Source organism: Corapipo altera, unplaced genomic scaffold, assembly GCF_003945725.1.
Source record: "Corapipo altera isolate COAL_440 unplaced genomic scaffold, ASM394572v1 104, whole genome shotgun sequence".
Taxonomy (NCBI): Eukaryota; Metazoa; Chordata; class Aves; order Passeriformes; family Pipridae; genus Corapipo; species Corapipo altera.
In genome coordinates, this window is record NW_020884920.1 from 1,330,101 (window position 1) to 1,348,652 (window position 18,552).

At 42.3% G+C, this 18,552-nt stretch overlaps 1 protein-coding gene across 1 annotated transcript in view; it reads left to right on the forward strand.

Moving 5' to 3' along the window:
- Positions 1 to 18,552, forward strand: part of FAM20C (FAM20C, golgi associated secretory pathway kinase) — a 63,131-nt gene that overhangs the window by 38,845 nt on the left and 5,734 nt on the right. Inside the window, exons 4-5 of the mRNA XM_027656382.1 lie at positions 9,920 to 10,012; positions 11,788 to 11,903. Of these exons, the coding sequence (XP_027512183.1) occupies positions 9,920 to 10,012; positions 11,788 to 11,903 (209 nt within the window). The remainder of the gene's footprint in view (positions 1 to 9,919; positions 10,013 to 11,787; positions 11,904 to 18,552) is intronic.

Genomic DNA, 18,552 nt, shown 5'->3' on the forward strand with positions numbered 1-18,552 from the left:
CCAAAGAAGTTGTTGTTGTAGTTGGAAGGAAGAAGAAGAAAAAACAGCTCTGAGTATGGAAGTGGATGGGGGAGCGGCCAGAGCTGCTACAGGGATCTGCTGCTGATCACTGGCTTGTTCTTGCAAAGTGCTGAGCACAAAACAGCTCCGAGGAAGTATTAAAGTCTATGCTTGACTGTCAAGGACACACATAGTTCACTGGGTATATGTGTGCCCAAAGTTAAGCATGTGCTTAATGAGGCTCGAGTGCTTTGCTTAGGGCAGAGCTGAATCCTTAATAGCTCCATGTTTTGCAGCTTTTGCTGAAAAACGGGGCTAATATTTTCCTGCTTCCTGGGAAATTTTGAGGACAGGCTTACTAGCATTCGTGGTTCCCATCATGATAACAAGGAAACTCATGAATAAAAAGGAATAAATTACATATCAATACATCAGACTCTCAGTAATTATTTTTTCCAACCTATTTTGAGCTGAAACCTATTGTGAACCCTGGAATTTCAATGGCACATACATCACGTGCAGTGAAAAGAAAAAAAATCCAAAAAGCTGAGAGAAATTTGAGCTCTGCTATGCTTCTAATATGTTTAATGTTATTGTTCCGTTAAATCCCTACCCTTAATGACCCCAGACATATTAAATAACATTCTCGAGGCTGAAGAAATGCTTCAGACTTCTAATTTTACACATATTTTTCCTGCTGCGCTCTCAGACCTCTAGAAACATTATATATTGGAAAACCTCTGTAGAAAATACTCTGCAGTCTTTTTCCAGAAGGAGGCTGCAGGTAACTGGGCTCACACAGAGCTCTGCCTCCTCTGACAGTTTTTCAAAAATAGTTTTTGCAGCTGTATCATTTTTCATGTTTGCAATTTGTGGCGAGCAGACAATGTACAGTGGAGCCTCAGAGGGATATATCAAGGGGAAAGATGACAGATATCATGGGCTTGGCATGGCAAAAATGCTCACACCGCTTGCTTAAGAGCACAAAAGAATCTAGGCCATATAGGGGCAGAAAATACTCATAGTGATATAATTTCTTAATGAAGATATCTTAAAGAAAGGCTCAAAATATCATTGCAGCACCTCATTAATGATGTCTCCTGCTTATTTAATTTCTGTGAGGCTTTTTTCTCCCTGCTGTGACAACAGCATTGACCATGTTAACATTGGCACTGGGAACTCTTTTGTTGTGCTGTCAAGTACCTTTTAATCTTTCCATTCCTGTATGTCAAGTCAGGTTTCTATCTCATAGATGAACCAAACCTTATTTCTGGGTCAAGAATTTTTTAATCTGCAAAGTAAATTGGTGACAGGAGCTTCCCAGACCTTGCCTTTCTTTTCATACCGTGACTCATTTGTTTTTCTGTACAAGCCCTGCTTGTTCTGGATGGTAGAAAAACATTTCTAGCCAACAAGCACTACCACTTAGCCACTGTGGCATCAGTGTTCATCTCTTCTCCGTCCTACATTCCCTCTTCCCACCAGCATCCCAAAGGAGGGAGACAAAGACGAATTTGCAGCCCGACTCCCACCTTTGCACCCCTATGATTTCCGCGTGCTGTGTGCTGCCTCTTGTGCAATCAGCGTTCCAGTATGGACTGTATACATCCCACTGAGCTCCCTGTGCAGGGGCAGGCTTCTTTAAATCAGAGTATGAAGACCTGAGCTTCTAATTTTGGAAATACACACTTCAATCCCCACTGCTAGCCAAAAAATCAGCCGTGCGTGTCATTGCTTACAACAGAAGCAGCTCCGTACACAGCTTTCCAAAGCGGTCGTGGAAAGCATCTTTATTTCACTCACCCCAGCATTCAGTGGTGCTGTTTTTCCATAACTGAGATCAGCCTCTACCCCATGATGTTGGAAAAACTCATTTTACCTCAAGTGTTTTAGTCTTGCATGCTTTCTAACACTACACCTGCCTCTTAAACTTGAAGATTCCTTAAAGAAAGGCATAAAATAGCATTGTAGTGGCTCATCGATGTTTGCGGGGTGCGGGGGAAATACAGGCAAATGTTATAAAGAAGGATCCTGCTTGTCTGGTCACATCATGTCCATACCACAGCAGGTGGTGATAGATATTGCTGTATGTGCTGGATTATATGTTAAGTGTATCTATGTACATCTATGCACTGGAGCCCATTTCTCTGGTTTCGTAGGGCTTACCTGCTTTGTAACAGCATTTCATTTTGCTTTATCTTCAGCCACCTTCTAAATAATAGTAATAATAATAATAATAATAATAACAATAATACACAAACAACCTGTGAATCTGAGATCTGACCAGGCTAAGAGCTCAGCACTCAGCACAGAGACCGCACCTCCTTGCCCACATTCCTGAGGGCAGGAAGGGACCCGCTGGCTGTCGCGCCGAAAGGGAAGACATCCTGACAAATGTGCTTACACTAATTTTTGTTTTCCATTTTCTTTTCCCATGGTGACAGGCAGCTACTTACTGGGCAGAGCTGGAAGTAATATTCTGAATTGCTGAAGGAAATTTTCCCTGGTTGATCAAACTCTTACGTTTTTTGTGCTGATCAAAGATTCTCTTCATGTCTTATACATCTGAAAGCACAAAAGAGTGAATGAAAAAAGAGCTATTCTTCTGTGCTGGTAGACAATGAAATGATGATTGGTGAGATTATGCCTTGACTTTACTGTCAGCACAATGTCAGTGAAGGCAACAGTATAGAGAGGGTGCATTTTGAGATATTAATGCCAAATCCAGACCACTGAAAGGAACAGAAAAGCACCCAGAACAGAGGAGAATTTCTGGGTTTATTATTATTTTTATAGTTTAGTGGAGAATAAAATTATTTTTTCATATTCTTGGATCATATTATTTGCCCTTATTTTTCATCCCTTCATATTATATCTGCTTGTGTAGGCAGGAGTGGTATTTTGCTCAGGTGAAAATCTGCTTTTATATATATATACATATACATCTAGTGCAGGGGATGGCAGGAGCCTTCCACTGGTGCTGCTTCAAGCAAGGGGCTGTTTTTGCACAATGTTTTCACAAATGCCCTGATCTTTGTAGAGGAATTAGAGGTTGCTTCTTTGTCTTATAGTAACAATGTTGGTTTTTAAGGGCAAAGCCTAAAATACACTTTCAGGGCTCTGGGCTGGTTGGGTTTTTAATGAATTAAAAATAAACTAATTGTGCTTAGTAAAGAAGGGGCTTCTGAGCTGAGGAATCTGCAGTCTAAAGGCCTTAAGGCTTCGTTGCCAGGTCTTGGCTTGGGGATGCTCATTTCAGGAATGGGAGCCAGTTTTTCTGGTGCCTATACCACATGTATTCCCTCAGAAAGACACACGGATCAGCTGCAGCAGGTCTTACTGTGATGGTTTTGCCAGGAGGAAAAGCAAGACTGGAAATCAGCAGAAGAGTAAAGCCAGCACACAGGGACTAGGATGAGGGGGCTGTAGCCATGGGATCATGAAAGGACATTTTGAAGATCACATTAGAAAAACGTCTGTCAAGAATGGTTTAGTTCTAGCTGATCTCGCCCTGGGGCCGGGGAATAGGGCTAGGTGACCTCCTGAGCCTCTTTTTTCTTTTACTCCACACTGGAAACAGAAAGCCCACCCTAATATGCTGTTTCCCTGTGGATTTTCTGTCTCTCTCAGCCCCACTGTCTTTCTGTGCCAGGTAATAAGATATTTATATATACAAATGCTCTTTCGAAAGCTTATTGTCATTCTCTGCATAAGAAGTTTATGATTTATATTAAGCTAACTGGTCCTTGAGCATGTGCTGTTGTCAAGCTCTCTCCGTCTGCTCAGGAGAAAAGCACTCGGGGGCTGGCACGCAATAGCATGATCTCGGTATTTATCCTTTTGGCAGTTTGCTAATTATTCCTATTGCTATCACATCCCTCTGCGAATTTCTGTCTTTCTGCCACAGTAAATATTCTCTCCTTTTTTTTTTTTCCTAGCAGCAGAAATGCTACTTAAACTGGAGAAGGCTGAATATCCTGCAGAGGCCCATATTGTCATTTTGTTGATGGCGATGAAACGGGCCAAACATCCTCTCTGTATCACTCAAATTGCATGTCTTTGCATTCCTGCCTTGGCCACTGGTTTTCTGGCCCATATTCTGCTCTTGTAAACATCTCCTATCATCCCTGGGAGTGCTCTTTGTAGCACAATGCTTTGATAAAGCCAGAGCCATCAGCTGCCAAGACTCCATAAGGAGTCAGAAACAGGCACCAGATATCTCTGCTACTGTAGATGTAGCTGCATTAACAGTATCATTTCTCTTCCTAAGGACTTACTAAGCCACTAAAATCTATTATAAAATTAAGTGGCACTTTTTCCACCTGTTTTAACTGGTGCCAAATGTGTTGGAAGCCCTCCCAGATGATACAGCTCTGCATGCAAAATCTCAGTACCCTCCTAAGGACTGCAGCTGCCTCAGAGACACCATTTTTTTTCCACGGGCTGCCTCCTTCACTTAGAATAATAAGCTTTAGATGATCTCAGGGCACTGTAGATCCCCCTGCTGCACAATCCAATTTGACATAAGTGTTGCGTGGAGGGGAAGGAGGGAGAAAATCTTGCAAGCAGACACCGGACTTCCAGTCTGAGTTTCCCATTAGTACAAAGAAGAGGTTCATTGGTGAGGCCTGGGGAGATTTCATGCCTGTCTGTGTTGGAAGAAAGGCTCTCTGGACTTGATGGAGCATCTGTGCCTCAGTGGCATGTTAGAAGAAGGGGCTGCCTACAAAGCCCCACTGTGGAGCTTCCAAATGCGAAAAATCCCCAGTTCCATTCCAGGTCATAAAATAATTGAAACAGCAGCACACTGCTGAGTGGCCACCTTTTAGTCTTGCATTAACTATCCTTTTAGTCTTGTATTAACTATATTTTATCATTTAAGTAACACTGTATGTGAACTCTTGATCCTGCAACTCGGCTTCAGGACAGGTATTTTAAACACCTTAAATACTCCACAGGAAGAGAGGAAAGCTGCTTTCCAAAGGAGAAGAATAGCAACCTATAGCTGTGGGTAGGCCCAGTTAATCTCCTGTTATCTGTTACGATGGCCAAGTTATGCTCTTATCAGTGTCAGTTGTGCCCCTGCCAATGCAATTACAAAGCCTCATTGGCTTATATCTCATAGTGATTGTGCTGCTGCCGAATTCCCCTGGCTGGAGAGGGGCAGGGGCTCTGTCTGCAAAATGGCCTGACCCAAGCAAACCTACTCCCTGCTGCAGCAAAGCTCGTTGTTGTGATCCCTAATCATCCCTAATCCCGGTGGTTGATTCCCCTGATTATGTGTCAGAACAGGAGTGTAACCTATTTAAAAGGAGCTGTTTTCAAATCAGCAGCACATCCTCTCATTTAGTTAAGGTACGAGGGTCTGACACAAAAGGTGTCTCTGAAATGTCTCTGGACTGCAGCACAGGAAGACAGCACGTGTCTGTCAGGATAACACTTAGCTCAGATTGGGCTGTTTGCCCTATTTTCTAGCTTTTTGGCTACTGTACAGATAATAGAACCCCCCCAGAGCAGAGGAAGTCTGGCACTGAGCAGGATTCTTTCGAGTAATGCATGGCCCCAGTGGGTATTAATCCTAGTTTAGGCAGGTGTATGCCAGTGGTCATGGAAACTAAATATAGATTTCCATGTTAAAGGTTTAGTTTCTATAATGTCATTTTATGAAATGCCAGAGAGTCTGCAGTCTGCAGTTGTCCTGTGGTGATGGGGTTCATGAACAGCAAAAAGAAAAGCCACAAGAAATTATTAATGTTGGGTCTGGGGGATCAAGTAATTGGCAAAAAAAATGTTTACAGAAACATTTAAGAGAAGATTGAGACTTTGCAAGTATTTCTGCATGCAAATCACTATGTTGATTTATCCAAATACTACTGAACACCAAACCAGGTCCCAACCATAACTAGAATGGAGCTGACTCACCAGATTTATCTATGACTGTTCATTTATCAGAGCAGCTTTATTTCTTCTGTTTGTAGGCATAATTCACTTTTCTAGCCACCAGATCAGATCACAGTTGCATCTTGTCTTGAGTGTCAACACAAATGTGTCCCTGTCCTGTTTAAAATCATTCTTTGCTTCCCGTATCTTCTGTGAGTTGTGTCATGGTGGAGAAATCTCCATGGGCTTTGATTTCCCCTTAGTTCTTACTTCTCCTCTACACATGTTACCATGCTGATTTGTCTTTTCCTCATGCTGTAATTGGGCTGGTGCCACTGTGTAATTTTTAACTGTGTGCACTATCAACAGACCTCCATCTGTCTCTCCTCCACAGCTTCCCAGCCTGCCGTTATAAATATCTGCCAAATCCTTTTCCAAAGAGAGGATCACCAGATTCCAACTGTTTGCAAAATAAGAGCCGCCGCCAGAAATCCTCTCCCACCGTCTGCAACCTGTGCAGAACCTGTCCCTGCTCGGTGTGAGGTGGCACTGCTGGCTCTGTAACTTATTGTCCCTCGGAAGCGTGCACTGCTGCAGAGGGCTCAGCATATTGCTCAAATATCTCACTGTGTGTGTCATTTTATTAGACAATAACCTTCAATAGCCATCAGGTGATAAAAAACAAACTAACTCGAGGGATGTTGGGTTTTTTCCCCTTTTAAAACTCAATTCTGATTTAAAACATGCTGTGGGGTGGCTTGGTTCCAGTGTTGTTTTATAAGATGCTTTACTTGATCAGGGACTCAGTGCTTGCCCCTTTTCCAGCTGTCACTTGGGGACTGGGGACCAGCTACTGTGATCTAAATTCAGAGTAACTGATAGGACTTGTTGACTGTTCATTTGTGTTGCTGAGAGCAGTTTGATCTTCCAACTCTCTGTGCTTATATATCAGAATAGATTCTTAGAAGAATTAGCACCAAACAAGGCAATTTATTGATTAGATTGTGCATTCAAAAAAAAAAAACACAAAAAACCCAAAAAACCAAACAGAAAGGAAATTTTTAATGTGAATAAAATAAAATTATGTATAAACGCAGTTGGATAAAGTAAAAAATATAGATTATGATGTAAGTGCACTTTAACTCTGTTAAAGCCATTCTCATGACATTCCATAAATGGCATTGATTCAGAGCTGTGTTAGGCTCATGTGGCTTCAGTTGTCTACCTTGGGCTACAATCCTCTCACATGTTAGTGTTTGCTGGTGGTATAGCAGCTTACTCTGGCTGGGCAGTTACCAAGGAACCTCTTCAGATGCTGCTGCAGACATCAAATTAATAATAAATGTCTGTTTGAATAAAAGTCTATCTAGCTAAAGTCAGATCCAAGGTACAAGATTCCTGTTCTGTCCATGAAGTATTGTCAGATATCAGCAGAAGGGGTTTTCCACGGTTATTTCAGGGTGTTTGGATCTGCTGCATCTTAGTTCTGCAGAGCTCTGCAAAGGAACATAAGGATTGTAAAGCAGCTTGGGGTTTGACTCCTTCTAGTCTATGTTCTGAGTAACACAGTATTTTCAAGAGACAGAGAAGTGGGTACCATGTGTTTGACATGAGCAGGGACCATGGGGACAGTGGCTGGAGAATGGGGTTTTGTAGCTAAGTAGGGGGAAGCACCAAAGAAACTGGGGAATTTGTTTCGTGGTGTATTGTCAGGTTCACATACCAGAATTCCCATTGTCTGGATTTCACTGTGGATTTGGTGTCCAGTTTTGAAGGTTTTAGGACAATAAATTCCGTGATTTCTTAGGCGGGTCTGCTACCACTTAATAACACGTTATGACAGCAGAAAAATATGTACAAACAAGCCTAAGCCTGCAGGACAGCTGTACTTACTCCCAAATGAATAATATCCCCAGCCATTGCCGGGGGTGGCAGGGAGTAAAGAGAAAAGTGGAATTGGAGTGACCGGACGATCCTGGCAGTGATGTGCTGACTGCAGGGGAGCTGGGCTGGGGATATGGCTGTGCTTGCAAGATTGAGATCTAGCCCTTATTCAAGTCTGATTTTCTGGAGCAGGATTTTCTTGTAAAGGAACAGACGTGATATGTTTTAAGTATTTGGGAGATAAAAAGCAGATGGCATTGATTAGCTAATTAGTAATATTTTCTGCAACTTATCAGCTGTGCTGATATGTGTAAAGTTTGCAAAATCTTGGGTTGAATCTTTCTCTCTTTGACTTGTTGAAGAAATCAACTATTTTAAAATCTGGAGGGGAGGGAAAGTTATGTAGAAATGTGTAATCTTATGCCTAGAAGAAATCTGTTAATCTTTTTCTTTGAATTTATATTCAGGGCTCATTCCTTCATTTTTTTAGGGGAATATGCACAGTGAGGTTGCAGGTCTCCTAACTCTTGCCTTGATTGTGTGGTGCATGGTCTGGGATGCCAGAGGTTCTGCTCTTCCATATTCCTCTTTGTGGGTGTGCTCATTCCTTCCACTTTTGCATTTTTTATGGGGACAAAGCAAAACACTGCTTTTTATTTTACGCCAGGCTCACTTTTAGCTTGTGTCTTCATGAACCCTTTGGCCACAGCAGTGCCCTAGCAGGACTTCTGCCAAGTGTTGGCCGCCTCTGTGGCCACTACTATCACAGTGGTCAGTGCTGTTTTGGCCAGAGTGTCACTGGGGTGTTCAAGGCCACTCTGACCTTGACTTACATTGGGCAATACCTTGATGTTGTCTCTATGATAGCAATTGTTCATCATTTAGGGCAAGATCAAGTGCCTTGCCAAGATGTTAATATAAGAAGGAATGTCTGAGAAAGAATATCAGGCTTTCAAACCCTGTTGGGTGCATAGCAAAGTCTTCATACAGCCAAAACCCACAAGACTTACCCAGTTTCTCCAGCACTGTGGAGAGCCCCAGGAGGGTTTGTGGGCAGATACCATCTCTGGTAGTCACAGTCGTGGGTGGACACAGCTTTGGTTTCCCAACAAACCCCATAATTAAGGCTTATTGCAAATTCTCTGGAGGTTTGAGCTGTGCACCAGCACCACCCCAAAGCCTTTGATGTGCCAAGGTCCCCATGCAGAAGCTGTATTTTAATTGCCAGCAGGTAGCAGGAGTGACGCATGAGCTGTCAGCTGGGCCACCTGTGGCAGTGGGGAATGAAAAAGAGCTTTGTTTTCCTCTTCTAGGGAACTGTCCTCCCTTGCAGATACTCTGCAGACAGCTTTGCTGTGCTTATCTCCCACTGAAAACTTCAAAACAGGGCATAATGCACGTTGAGGTGGGACCCAGACATTGTGTTGGTCAACTGCCTGAGTTGTGTTCCATCAGAACTGAAATTGCCACAAGTGAGACTTCTGTCTTAACATGGAGCTTTGTATTTTCCATGGAGTGCAGTGTGGAAGCTTTACCCTTTCTATTTCCATCAGAATGACACTTTTTATTGTTTCTTAAACTGAAGAAACAACAAATTCTGCACCCTCTCTCAAGCACGGTCTTGTTAATGTTCTTTGAAACATGACATGTGTCGTGGCCGTCAAACTGCAATGATCCCGTTGCTTCTGAAATGAGAAAAACATGTCACTTTTGGCTCCAAGTAACACAAAAAGAGAGGCATATTCTAGATAGGAGGTGCATGGCTGCCAAAGATGAAAGAAAAATATTATTACTTTTGGAAATTAATTACGATTAATGATAATTTAATGAAATGACATTGTCTTCACCGCTATCACTAATGAAATGTTGGAGAGTGATAAAACAGATCTTGTTAAATAGAGCGAGAATCTTGAGTGGAACAGCTTTGTGACAGCAGACTGTGTGCACAAGTCTTGAATTCCCATTTTTTTGTCACAGTAGTTTAAGAAAGAAGATAAAATGAAGGCTGCATGGCAAATAATGCACACATGAGGTATTTAAAGGTCTTCCATTAAGCAAACAATTCTGAACTCCTGAATAGCATGCTGATGACTGAGCACTGCTCCTTAGAAATGCTAACCCTTCATTAAAACACTTCCCTTGTTTTCCTTTGCAGGCAAACCAGAGAACAAGAAACCCCACCTGACTTTTTTTATTTCTCAGACTATGAGAGACATAATGCAGAAATAGCAGCATTTCATCTGGACAGGCAAGTAGAACGGATTTGCATTAGAAGAAAAGGGGAAATATTGTGATAAGTTGCTGCACTTGGCCAGCTCTGTAACTGAATTACTTTTAAAAAGTGGAAAGTCGAACAAAGGTGGGCAAACTCCATGAATAAATGAAATGCAGATGATGAAAGGGTAGATTAATAATTAGGAAATGCGACTTGCTCTGGGAACGAGAAGCCTGGCAATAAGTAATTCTCAAAAAGAAGGAGAAGTTATATCGAAGAGAAGCTGAGAAATTAATTTCCCCTGCGATCTCAAAGTACATATGGAGAGGACCCATCTCCAGGGGAATGTGTCACTAAGTGTGAAGGGAGTCTGGCTCACTCCAATTAGCTCCAGGGCAGAGTGAGATGTGGGGAGTGGTGTGAGCAGTCAGAGGGGAGTAATCGAGGTGGGAAGGGAGTTCTGGTTTCACAGCAAAAAGCTGGGACTGTCCCAGATCAGGAGCACATTTAGGCCACAAGTTAGTGTGAAGGAGAGGACATTGGTGGTCATCTCATGGTCCTGTCAGCTGAAAATGTCCCCCCAGGCAGAGATAGTGCAGGGGATGGTGGATACCCCGAGACTGGCAAGGGACTGCAGCCCTCTCAGCCTGCCCAGGTTAGGGGTGGGAATTAAAAATTAACATTAAAATTAAAAATTGATTAACAATAGGGCCAGTAACAATGGCATTTCACAGGTTGAGTCAGAACTTAATTGTCTCTCACACTGTGAAGTGCTGAGAAACATCCTTTAGAAAGCTTGAAGCTTTGGGGCAACAAATTATTTGGGGGGTTGTGTAACATTGCTGCCTTCTGGGACGATGGTTGGGGTATGGGAACCTGTCAGCGAGTGGCACAGGGTAGATTTGCTGTTAGGAGCCATCCTGATGAGATCCTTCAGGGATCTTCTCTATTTTATTGTTGTTGACCTTGGTGTTGATCCCTTCTGCTTTGTGTTTTATATTGCCATTTTAAGCAGATGGTGCTGTATCAAAAAAGCATTAGTGGAGTTCCTACGGGGGGTATGTTAAATATCCACACACTAAGCAGGAAAAGCAGTTGCTACCCAGTGTAGAAAATCTGAACAGCAGACAGTGGATATAAAAATCCCACCTATGGGGAGACTTTGTATGGGGCCTTTGCTCTTTTACTGTATCTAATAGCAATGCTTAGCAGGGAGTTTTTTATGATCTATTAAGGCAGGGGAGTTTGGGGTAGAAAGAGCCTCTTCTCCCAGCCTTTGCCCATGGGAAAATTTTTAGTCTCAGGGAGATTGTTTAGGTTGGTGTAAGGGTATTAAAACAGAGAGGAGCAGAAGGAAATAAATCAAACACATACTAAGGCTGTCAGAAAAAGAATTACATGGTGTTTATGGAAGAAAGAGGCTGAAATCCCATCCCCCAAGTCACTGAAAAAACTGGTGAGCAAAATGCATGTCATAACCATCAGGAAGTAGCACAAAGTGAAAAAATAAATTTCCACTGTCTCTTATTTCTGGAATTGTATGTCTTCATTTTTATCATGGAACAATGCCCCCCATACCCTCCTGTATTTTGCTCCATGCTATGGAGGCAAGTCAGAGCTCATCACATTCAGGACATATTTTGTAATATATTATATGAAGGATTATCCAGTTTAAAGTTGATGGGCTTTTTGCTACTTAAAGGCCACAGATAAATGTGCTTTCAGAGTGTAATGAAGCTTCCTAAGACCTAACACTACTGTTACATTTTAATCCTTTACATAAACTACCTCTTTTCTTTCTCTTCCAGGATCCTGGATTTCCGTCGTGTGCCACCAGTTGCAGGTAGACTGGTTAACATGACAAGGGAAATACGAGATGTTACTCGTGACAAGAAGCTGTGGAGAACATTTTTCATCTCACCAGGTAGTCTTGGAAATAACACTATATTCTTTCTATCCCGCCGAACAGATACTTAAGGGAACGATGTGTAGATTGCTTAATTGCTCAGATATTTCTAATAAAACTGTCTCCTAGACCTTTGAATAAAAATAAATGTGGAGACATAGCTTACAAAGAAGACTGTATTGTTTTGAACTGACTGCCTTTTCCCCTTGACAAATTATCCTCAGAGACAGGCTTTTATGTTCACCAAAGCAATGTATTCAACAAATGTTTTATGTAGAACATTTTCTAAAGCAATTTTCTGTTGCTCTCAGTTTACCCTAAACCTTATTACCTGGCCCATTAGTTATCTAGACTTTTTTTCCTACTGCAGTGTGATCTGTCACTTCTGTTGGTCAGATGCATTTATTTCTGGTTTTGACTGGAGGACCAAAACCTAATTTTCTCAGAGTCATTTAGGTTTTATTACAACAGGAATTTGGAAAAAAAAAATCAAGAAAGATACATGACATATCCTGCCTCCAGCTTGAAATCTCTGCTGAGCAGAGGGCAGACTAGAAATTATCTGAGTTGTCCCCAGTACTCACTCTTGCTGACCCAGAAACCAATACCACTCTCTATTACTCATCACTCTTTCACAACATCTTGTGGACCCAGTCAAGGATGGAGCTCCACAGGGTGGGAATTATACAAACACAGGATAAAACTCTGCCCTGCTCACCAAAAGGTACAACTGGAATTGGGAAAAATGGGCAAAGGGTGGGAAAAAATATCAACATCTCTGTAGCATCTGAGATGTTGAGATGGAGAAACAAGAGCTTTGAGTTAAGGCACAAAAATAATGCTTAAGTTTGTTCTTACATGTAGAATATATAGGTTAACATTCAACTTAAAGCATGATGCTGCATTCCAGTAGCTTAACTCACATTGTTTCAGCTGCGTGCAAATGTGTGTTGCTGAACTCAGGCTGTGACTTGTGTAAGAGGCAATCTGGAGCAGAAACCTCCAGAGATCTCTTCCCTTGCTCTGTGTGTGATTGGCCAGAAGCTGTTTATCCCAGATCCCTAAAGTAAAGATCCAAAGACTTAATTACAGTTTCTCCCAATGTAACTGCAATTTATTGCTGTTAGCGAGAAACCAGAGCCCTGTCGTTGCAGTGCTTTCACTCTTAAAATGTTTATCACACTTTTCAGATCCCCAATAAAGTCATTATTACGGCTGTTATTTTTAGCTTCATAGTTGTGTTCAGCTCTGCAGGACACAGTTGAGCAGACAGTTATTTATTACAGTAACTTCACTTGTAAAATACGTTACATAATTACAGGTTTCCTCTTGCCCCGTATTATGAGCGCTCCAATTTTACAGGCACAGTTATGGTGACAGCAGTGACACTACACGGTGACAGTACATGGTGACAGTACACGGTGACAGTACATGGTGACAGTGCATGTTCACCAAACCTGATGGGCAGACATTTTTGTATTTGCATCAGTTGCTTTCCCTCCCTCTCTGTCTCTCTCTTTCTACTTTTTTTTTTTTGACTGGGCTTTTTGTAGGCAAATAATCACACAAAAATTATGGCAAAAAAATCTTGTGACTGTCTACGTGCACAAGGTGCTTTGGCTCATTTAAAACATAAGTCATTTTATTCCCATTTTGGTAAGTAAGACACAGATTAGTAGGTTTGCTTGATTTTTAATCTTCCCACGTTATATTTCAAGGCTTAGGAGTGAACTTCAGTGATTTCTGAGAATTACAAAACTGTTCTCACATACTGAGAAGCTTACAGCAGCCAGAGCAGGGCAACACAGAGTTAAGGCTGCCAGTTCGGATGAAGATCTTTATCTTGTCATTATGAAATTCCAGACATCCAAGGGATGATCCAAACATAATCCTTTATTCAAATTTATTTAGAGGCCTCAGATAAATTCAATTAAAATACTTGATTAACTATGAATCAGGCTTTTCTGGAGAATAAAGTGCTTAAGCAATTAATGTTTTCTTTCCCTTTTACGTTTCTTAAATCAATATACTTTGCTTAAATCATGCTGGTTACTTGTCAGAGTTCTTCCCTACAAGTCCCCAGTTTAATTAGTCAGATTCTCATTAACGTATGCCCAACCTCTGTCTTGTATTTCATACTGACCTTAAAAGGCAGACATTAATTAATGCTTAATGAAAAAATAATAAAGATCCTAAATTAAGCATTTAGAAACAACTTCAGAAGCCTAGCAGGCAGCTCAAGCAGCAGATTGAGGGCAGAGAAGGAAGAGGCAGGTGCAGGGGTGAGACTCGTGGTCTGGAAAGGGGAGGATGGAGAGGGAAAAGGGAGCCTGGGGAAGACTGGAAGAGGCTGATTTGTCCCCTCTGGCAGATGAAGGGCAGTTGGTTTTGATGGAGAACTGCTCACAAAGCTGAGAAGTTAAGTGTGACATATCATACTTGCACAAACCAGTCTGTGCACCTATTGAGGACTCTCTGGGACTCTCTTTCAGGTGGCTTTGTCACTGCATCTCTATCCCCAGAGGTGCTCAGTGACAATTAATGGTCGTGCTGGCAATACATCCCTCTCCATTCACACATATACCTCTCTTAAAATTAAACGAGCACTAAATGAAATTGGTTTCATAGAACACTCTCCCCTCGGGCTGGGAGCCCATGGTTTGCAGTGGGAACCCTCAGAGGGTGGGCATTGATGATGCTCATCACTGCACTGTGTTATTCCCTGGACCAGCATGGGGATGTGTTGGAAGAAACCTCACTGCATTCCCACCCCTGGGACACCTCCCTTGTCCCATCAGACATGGAAATCAGGGCCAGGGAGCTGCAGGCTTCAGAGCACAGTGCCGAGCAGGATCCCTTCTTTCACTGGAAAGTGGTGATGGCTCTGAGCAGGCAGGTCAGTTGATGCATTAGGCTGCACTCAGAGAGGAAGCAGATTGCAGAAAAGTGCACTTCCAGGCAGTTTGGACTAAAACATGAAAAATGGAATTAGGTCAGTAATTATTTAAATTAATTTTACATCCTTTGCAGAAGGGCAGACTGCAGTAGCCCTGCTACTCTCACAAATGAATGGTAATTTGCTAGGAAAAAAGAGACATATTAATGATGTCAGCCTTCGTTTTGGAAGTAATTGAGGCAGCAGCTTAAAGAAATCAATGTTACACAGCTAGTAAGCACTATGTTTTTGTTCATATTAACCAATTCCAAGGGATTATGGATTCTTTTTCCCCTCTCAGCATACAATAGCAATTCTGAATTACCTATTATTTAGAGGAGGTAAAGGAAAGATCTTTTCATGCATTGCTTTAGTAAATATTCAGGATTCTTTCCAGTATTCCAATTGGACAGGCTTACTAAATGTCCTCTATTAACAGTCATGCAAAGCTCAATGAAAGAATTGCTCTGCCAAGCAATTTGCTTTAAGGTATCCTCCCTCGTTCCTTTTCTTCCTGAGAACTATTGTTCAGCTATCAGGATGATGCCCAGAAAATGTACAGATGAGTACACAGACACTCTGGTTCTTAATTGTTGTAATTAGTTGGAGTTTCGATCACCAGACCATGATTTTTGCGTGCATTTCATTATGAATCATAGCCATTCCTCCTCAGATAATGAAAATCAGACATTGCAACATGGGATTCTCTTGCCTTTTTAGTGCTTTGGGGAAACAGTTTTGGTTTATAACGAAGAAAGAGTTTGCATGTTGCAAACTCGCAGCATTTGAACATTTCAGCAAGTATAAACATCCCTCCCTGCCTGCTTTGCCAGCACTGCTGCTGTTGCCATTTCTACCCACTCTGCAGGAGCACAAACTCCTGGCTGTTTCTCCTTTTGTGGGTGTACTTATACAGAAACATCTTTATCTGCTGAGAGGAACATAAGGTTTGGGCAATTTTAATGGGAGGACAAGGACCATGCTCCAGTAGGGAGCTCATCTCCCCTTTCCCTCTTATTTTGCCTTGGGAAAGCCAAATCCTACTCTCAGCATGGGATGGCCATGAAGTGCTGGGCTTGTGTCTCTAGCTGGAATTTCACCCTCAGCCTGCTGTGCAGAATGTGGGTCACCTACTTAGGTTTCAAAGAGCCTTGCTGCTGCACCTTGAAGTCTTAAATGATAACTGTGGGTTTCTATATTTGGTACCTCTTTTTTTTTTTCCCTACATTTTTAAGAAACCTTAAAAATGAATGTTTCCACAGATAATTCAGGCTGCTTCATCTTACTGCCAGTATATAAGAACTAAGGTAGACATAATAAGATGTCTGTTTTGTATCAATCAAGGCAGTTAATTTCATTAGCAGTAGTTTGAGATACAGCATCCTTTCACCTCTGCTATCCCCATAAAATGGACAGGAGCTGTGGAGAGTAGGTCTTAGCCCACAGGAAGAATAACTGCTGGCAGAAAAAGCTTTGCCATTGAAAATAACTTTTCAGTTCTTAGTGAGAAATACACTTTTGGTTTTACTGCAAGTTCACTGCCTTAATGACAGGATGCATCTTGCCATTACTTTGGGGACTGGATGCCTTGATGCAGGCAATTGGGGCTCTGTGGGAAGATCAATAGCTGGTGGATCCCAGCAGGGATGAGCAGGATGAGTGGCTGGAATGGTGCAGGCAGCACACGTGCTCCCTGCATCACTCTGCAGCAGCAAACACCATCACTGCCACAGCCCCCAAGCCTTCCTCGAGATTTATCTGGATACCAGTGTGTGATTACTGTCAAATGATTAGTCCCAGCTGCTTTCATTGACAATACAGAGCAGGGTTTCATTGTTCCCAAAGTTAAATTCAGAAGCAAACTATTAAACACAGTATTTATCTTCCCACTGAGCAAAATGCTGTGTTTAATACAATTCCTTTTTTGAAAGGTCAGATTTACATAGTGAGCAGCAGAGGCTGTGATGGCACAGCGTGGGGGGCATTGCTGGGCCTTTTGCTCTTTGCAAAACTGTTGTGGTGTCAGATAACTGAGCACTGGCTTCCTGCTGCCAGGTGGGAGTCAGGTCACAGAAAGCCCAGAACATAAATTGTCTCAGGTGGTCACGATAAATCCACGTGGTTCCCTCCCTCCACAGATGAGGGGGTGATGCTGAGACAGCTGAATTGAAGTTCAAGCCCCACTGCTTAAAATCCATGGAAACACAAACCCTGGCTGCAGCACAGGGAAAACCTGACCTTCCCACTGAGGCAGCTGGTGCCCAGGAAAGAAGGGATCTCTGTATTCCCTAACTCTTCTGCTTTAGCCTTCAGCAAGCAGCATCTGCCTGTGATTTCTTGTAAATCATCCCTTGTGGCAGCTTGGAACCCCTTGAAATATTTTATCTGCAATAATTTCTTTTAAGGATATAAATCACAGATGTTTTCCCCCAGTTTTTGTTGGCTGAGAATATCCCAACCTTCCTGATGGCCCATCTGCAGCTGGCAGTACTGCCCACAGCTGCTTGGACAACTCTACCTTCATCCTGAATGATGGAACAGGTTCACAGGGAGACACGAAGCCTTCCTGGGTTTGCCAGGATGGTTAAAGGTGAAGGTGAGGCACCTGTGTTAGCCCTGCAAAAGCTGTGCCAAGTCCAGCTGCCGTTTTTGAAAAGGAAACCCATGAGAGGTTCTAGACTGCAGGGCACCGTGCCCAGGACTTGCCTTAGATTGGGTTTGTCTGGGTTTTGACTTTATACTTTTAGACTAATGAGATGAATGAGTCTGAAAGAGGCTACTGAGACAGTCCTGGAGCTGGTGGACCTGGTGCACAAGGAGAAGCTGAGAGTTGCAGATTTTTTTAACCTAGAGAAGCTGGCCTGGAGCTGTAGCTTGGACCAGAAGCCTCCAGAGTCCCTTCCAACCCAAGTTTCCCTAACTTCATCCATTCCCATGCAATTTGTAAAAAGGGCTTCAAAACTTCTCTTTTGCAGTTATAATATTACTGAGCTGCATAAAATGAAAAATTAGTGGGATTTCTGTTTAGAAGCAAACAGGCATATCATGGAATGAGCAGCACCAGGACTTGTGCTGGGGTTAGTAGGAAAGAGCCAAGCTGAGCAGCTTATTGGCCAAGGACATGATCACTTCTCAGCTCATGGGAAGTCTCAAGATACTGTTCCTTTAATTAAGATGCTAAGGGACTAAGTATGCCTTATATGTGAGGAAGAGCTTTCAAAATAATTTTTAGGAGAGAACATTCTGCTTGGTAAAACACTTGAATTACAAAATCAGAAGTACAGACTTGCTGAGTGCTCCCTTCCTTCCTTTTGTAATTTCTGTTCTTCATTTTCTCTTGCCTGAAGTACTTTTCTTCTCGTAATTGCCAACAAAGCTTTTCGCCACAGAGTAAATATTTCTGGACTTAGCCAGGATGTATTTAACTGGTATGATCCAACCCTGTGAATGTAAATATACAGTTTGGGTTAGTTGCTCGGAGCAGGGATGGATGGGTGGCCCTTATGAGTCAGTCACAGCAGAGGGATGTGAAAGGGCTTTCTCTAGAGCAAAGTTATCACAACTTCATGGACAAATCTGATGGACATCAGTAGAGGCTTGGAAATGAAAAGCTGAGACAAACTGTCAAGTAGTAACACATCAGCCTTACAGTCCACTTATTTGGTGTAATTCCATGGTTAGCAGCCAGTCCCAGATAATGCAGCTATTTAATACAGTCAAACACATTGTGAG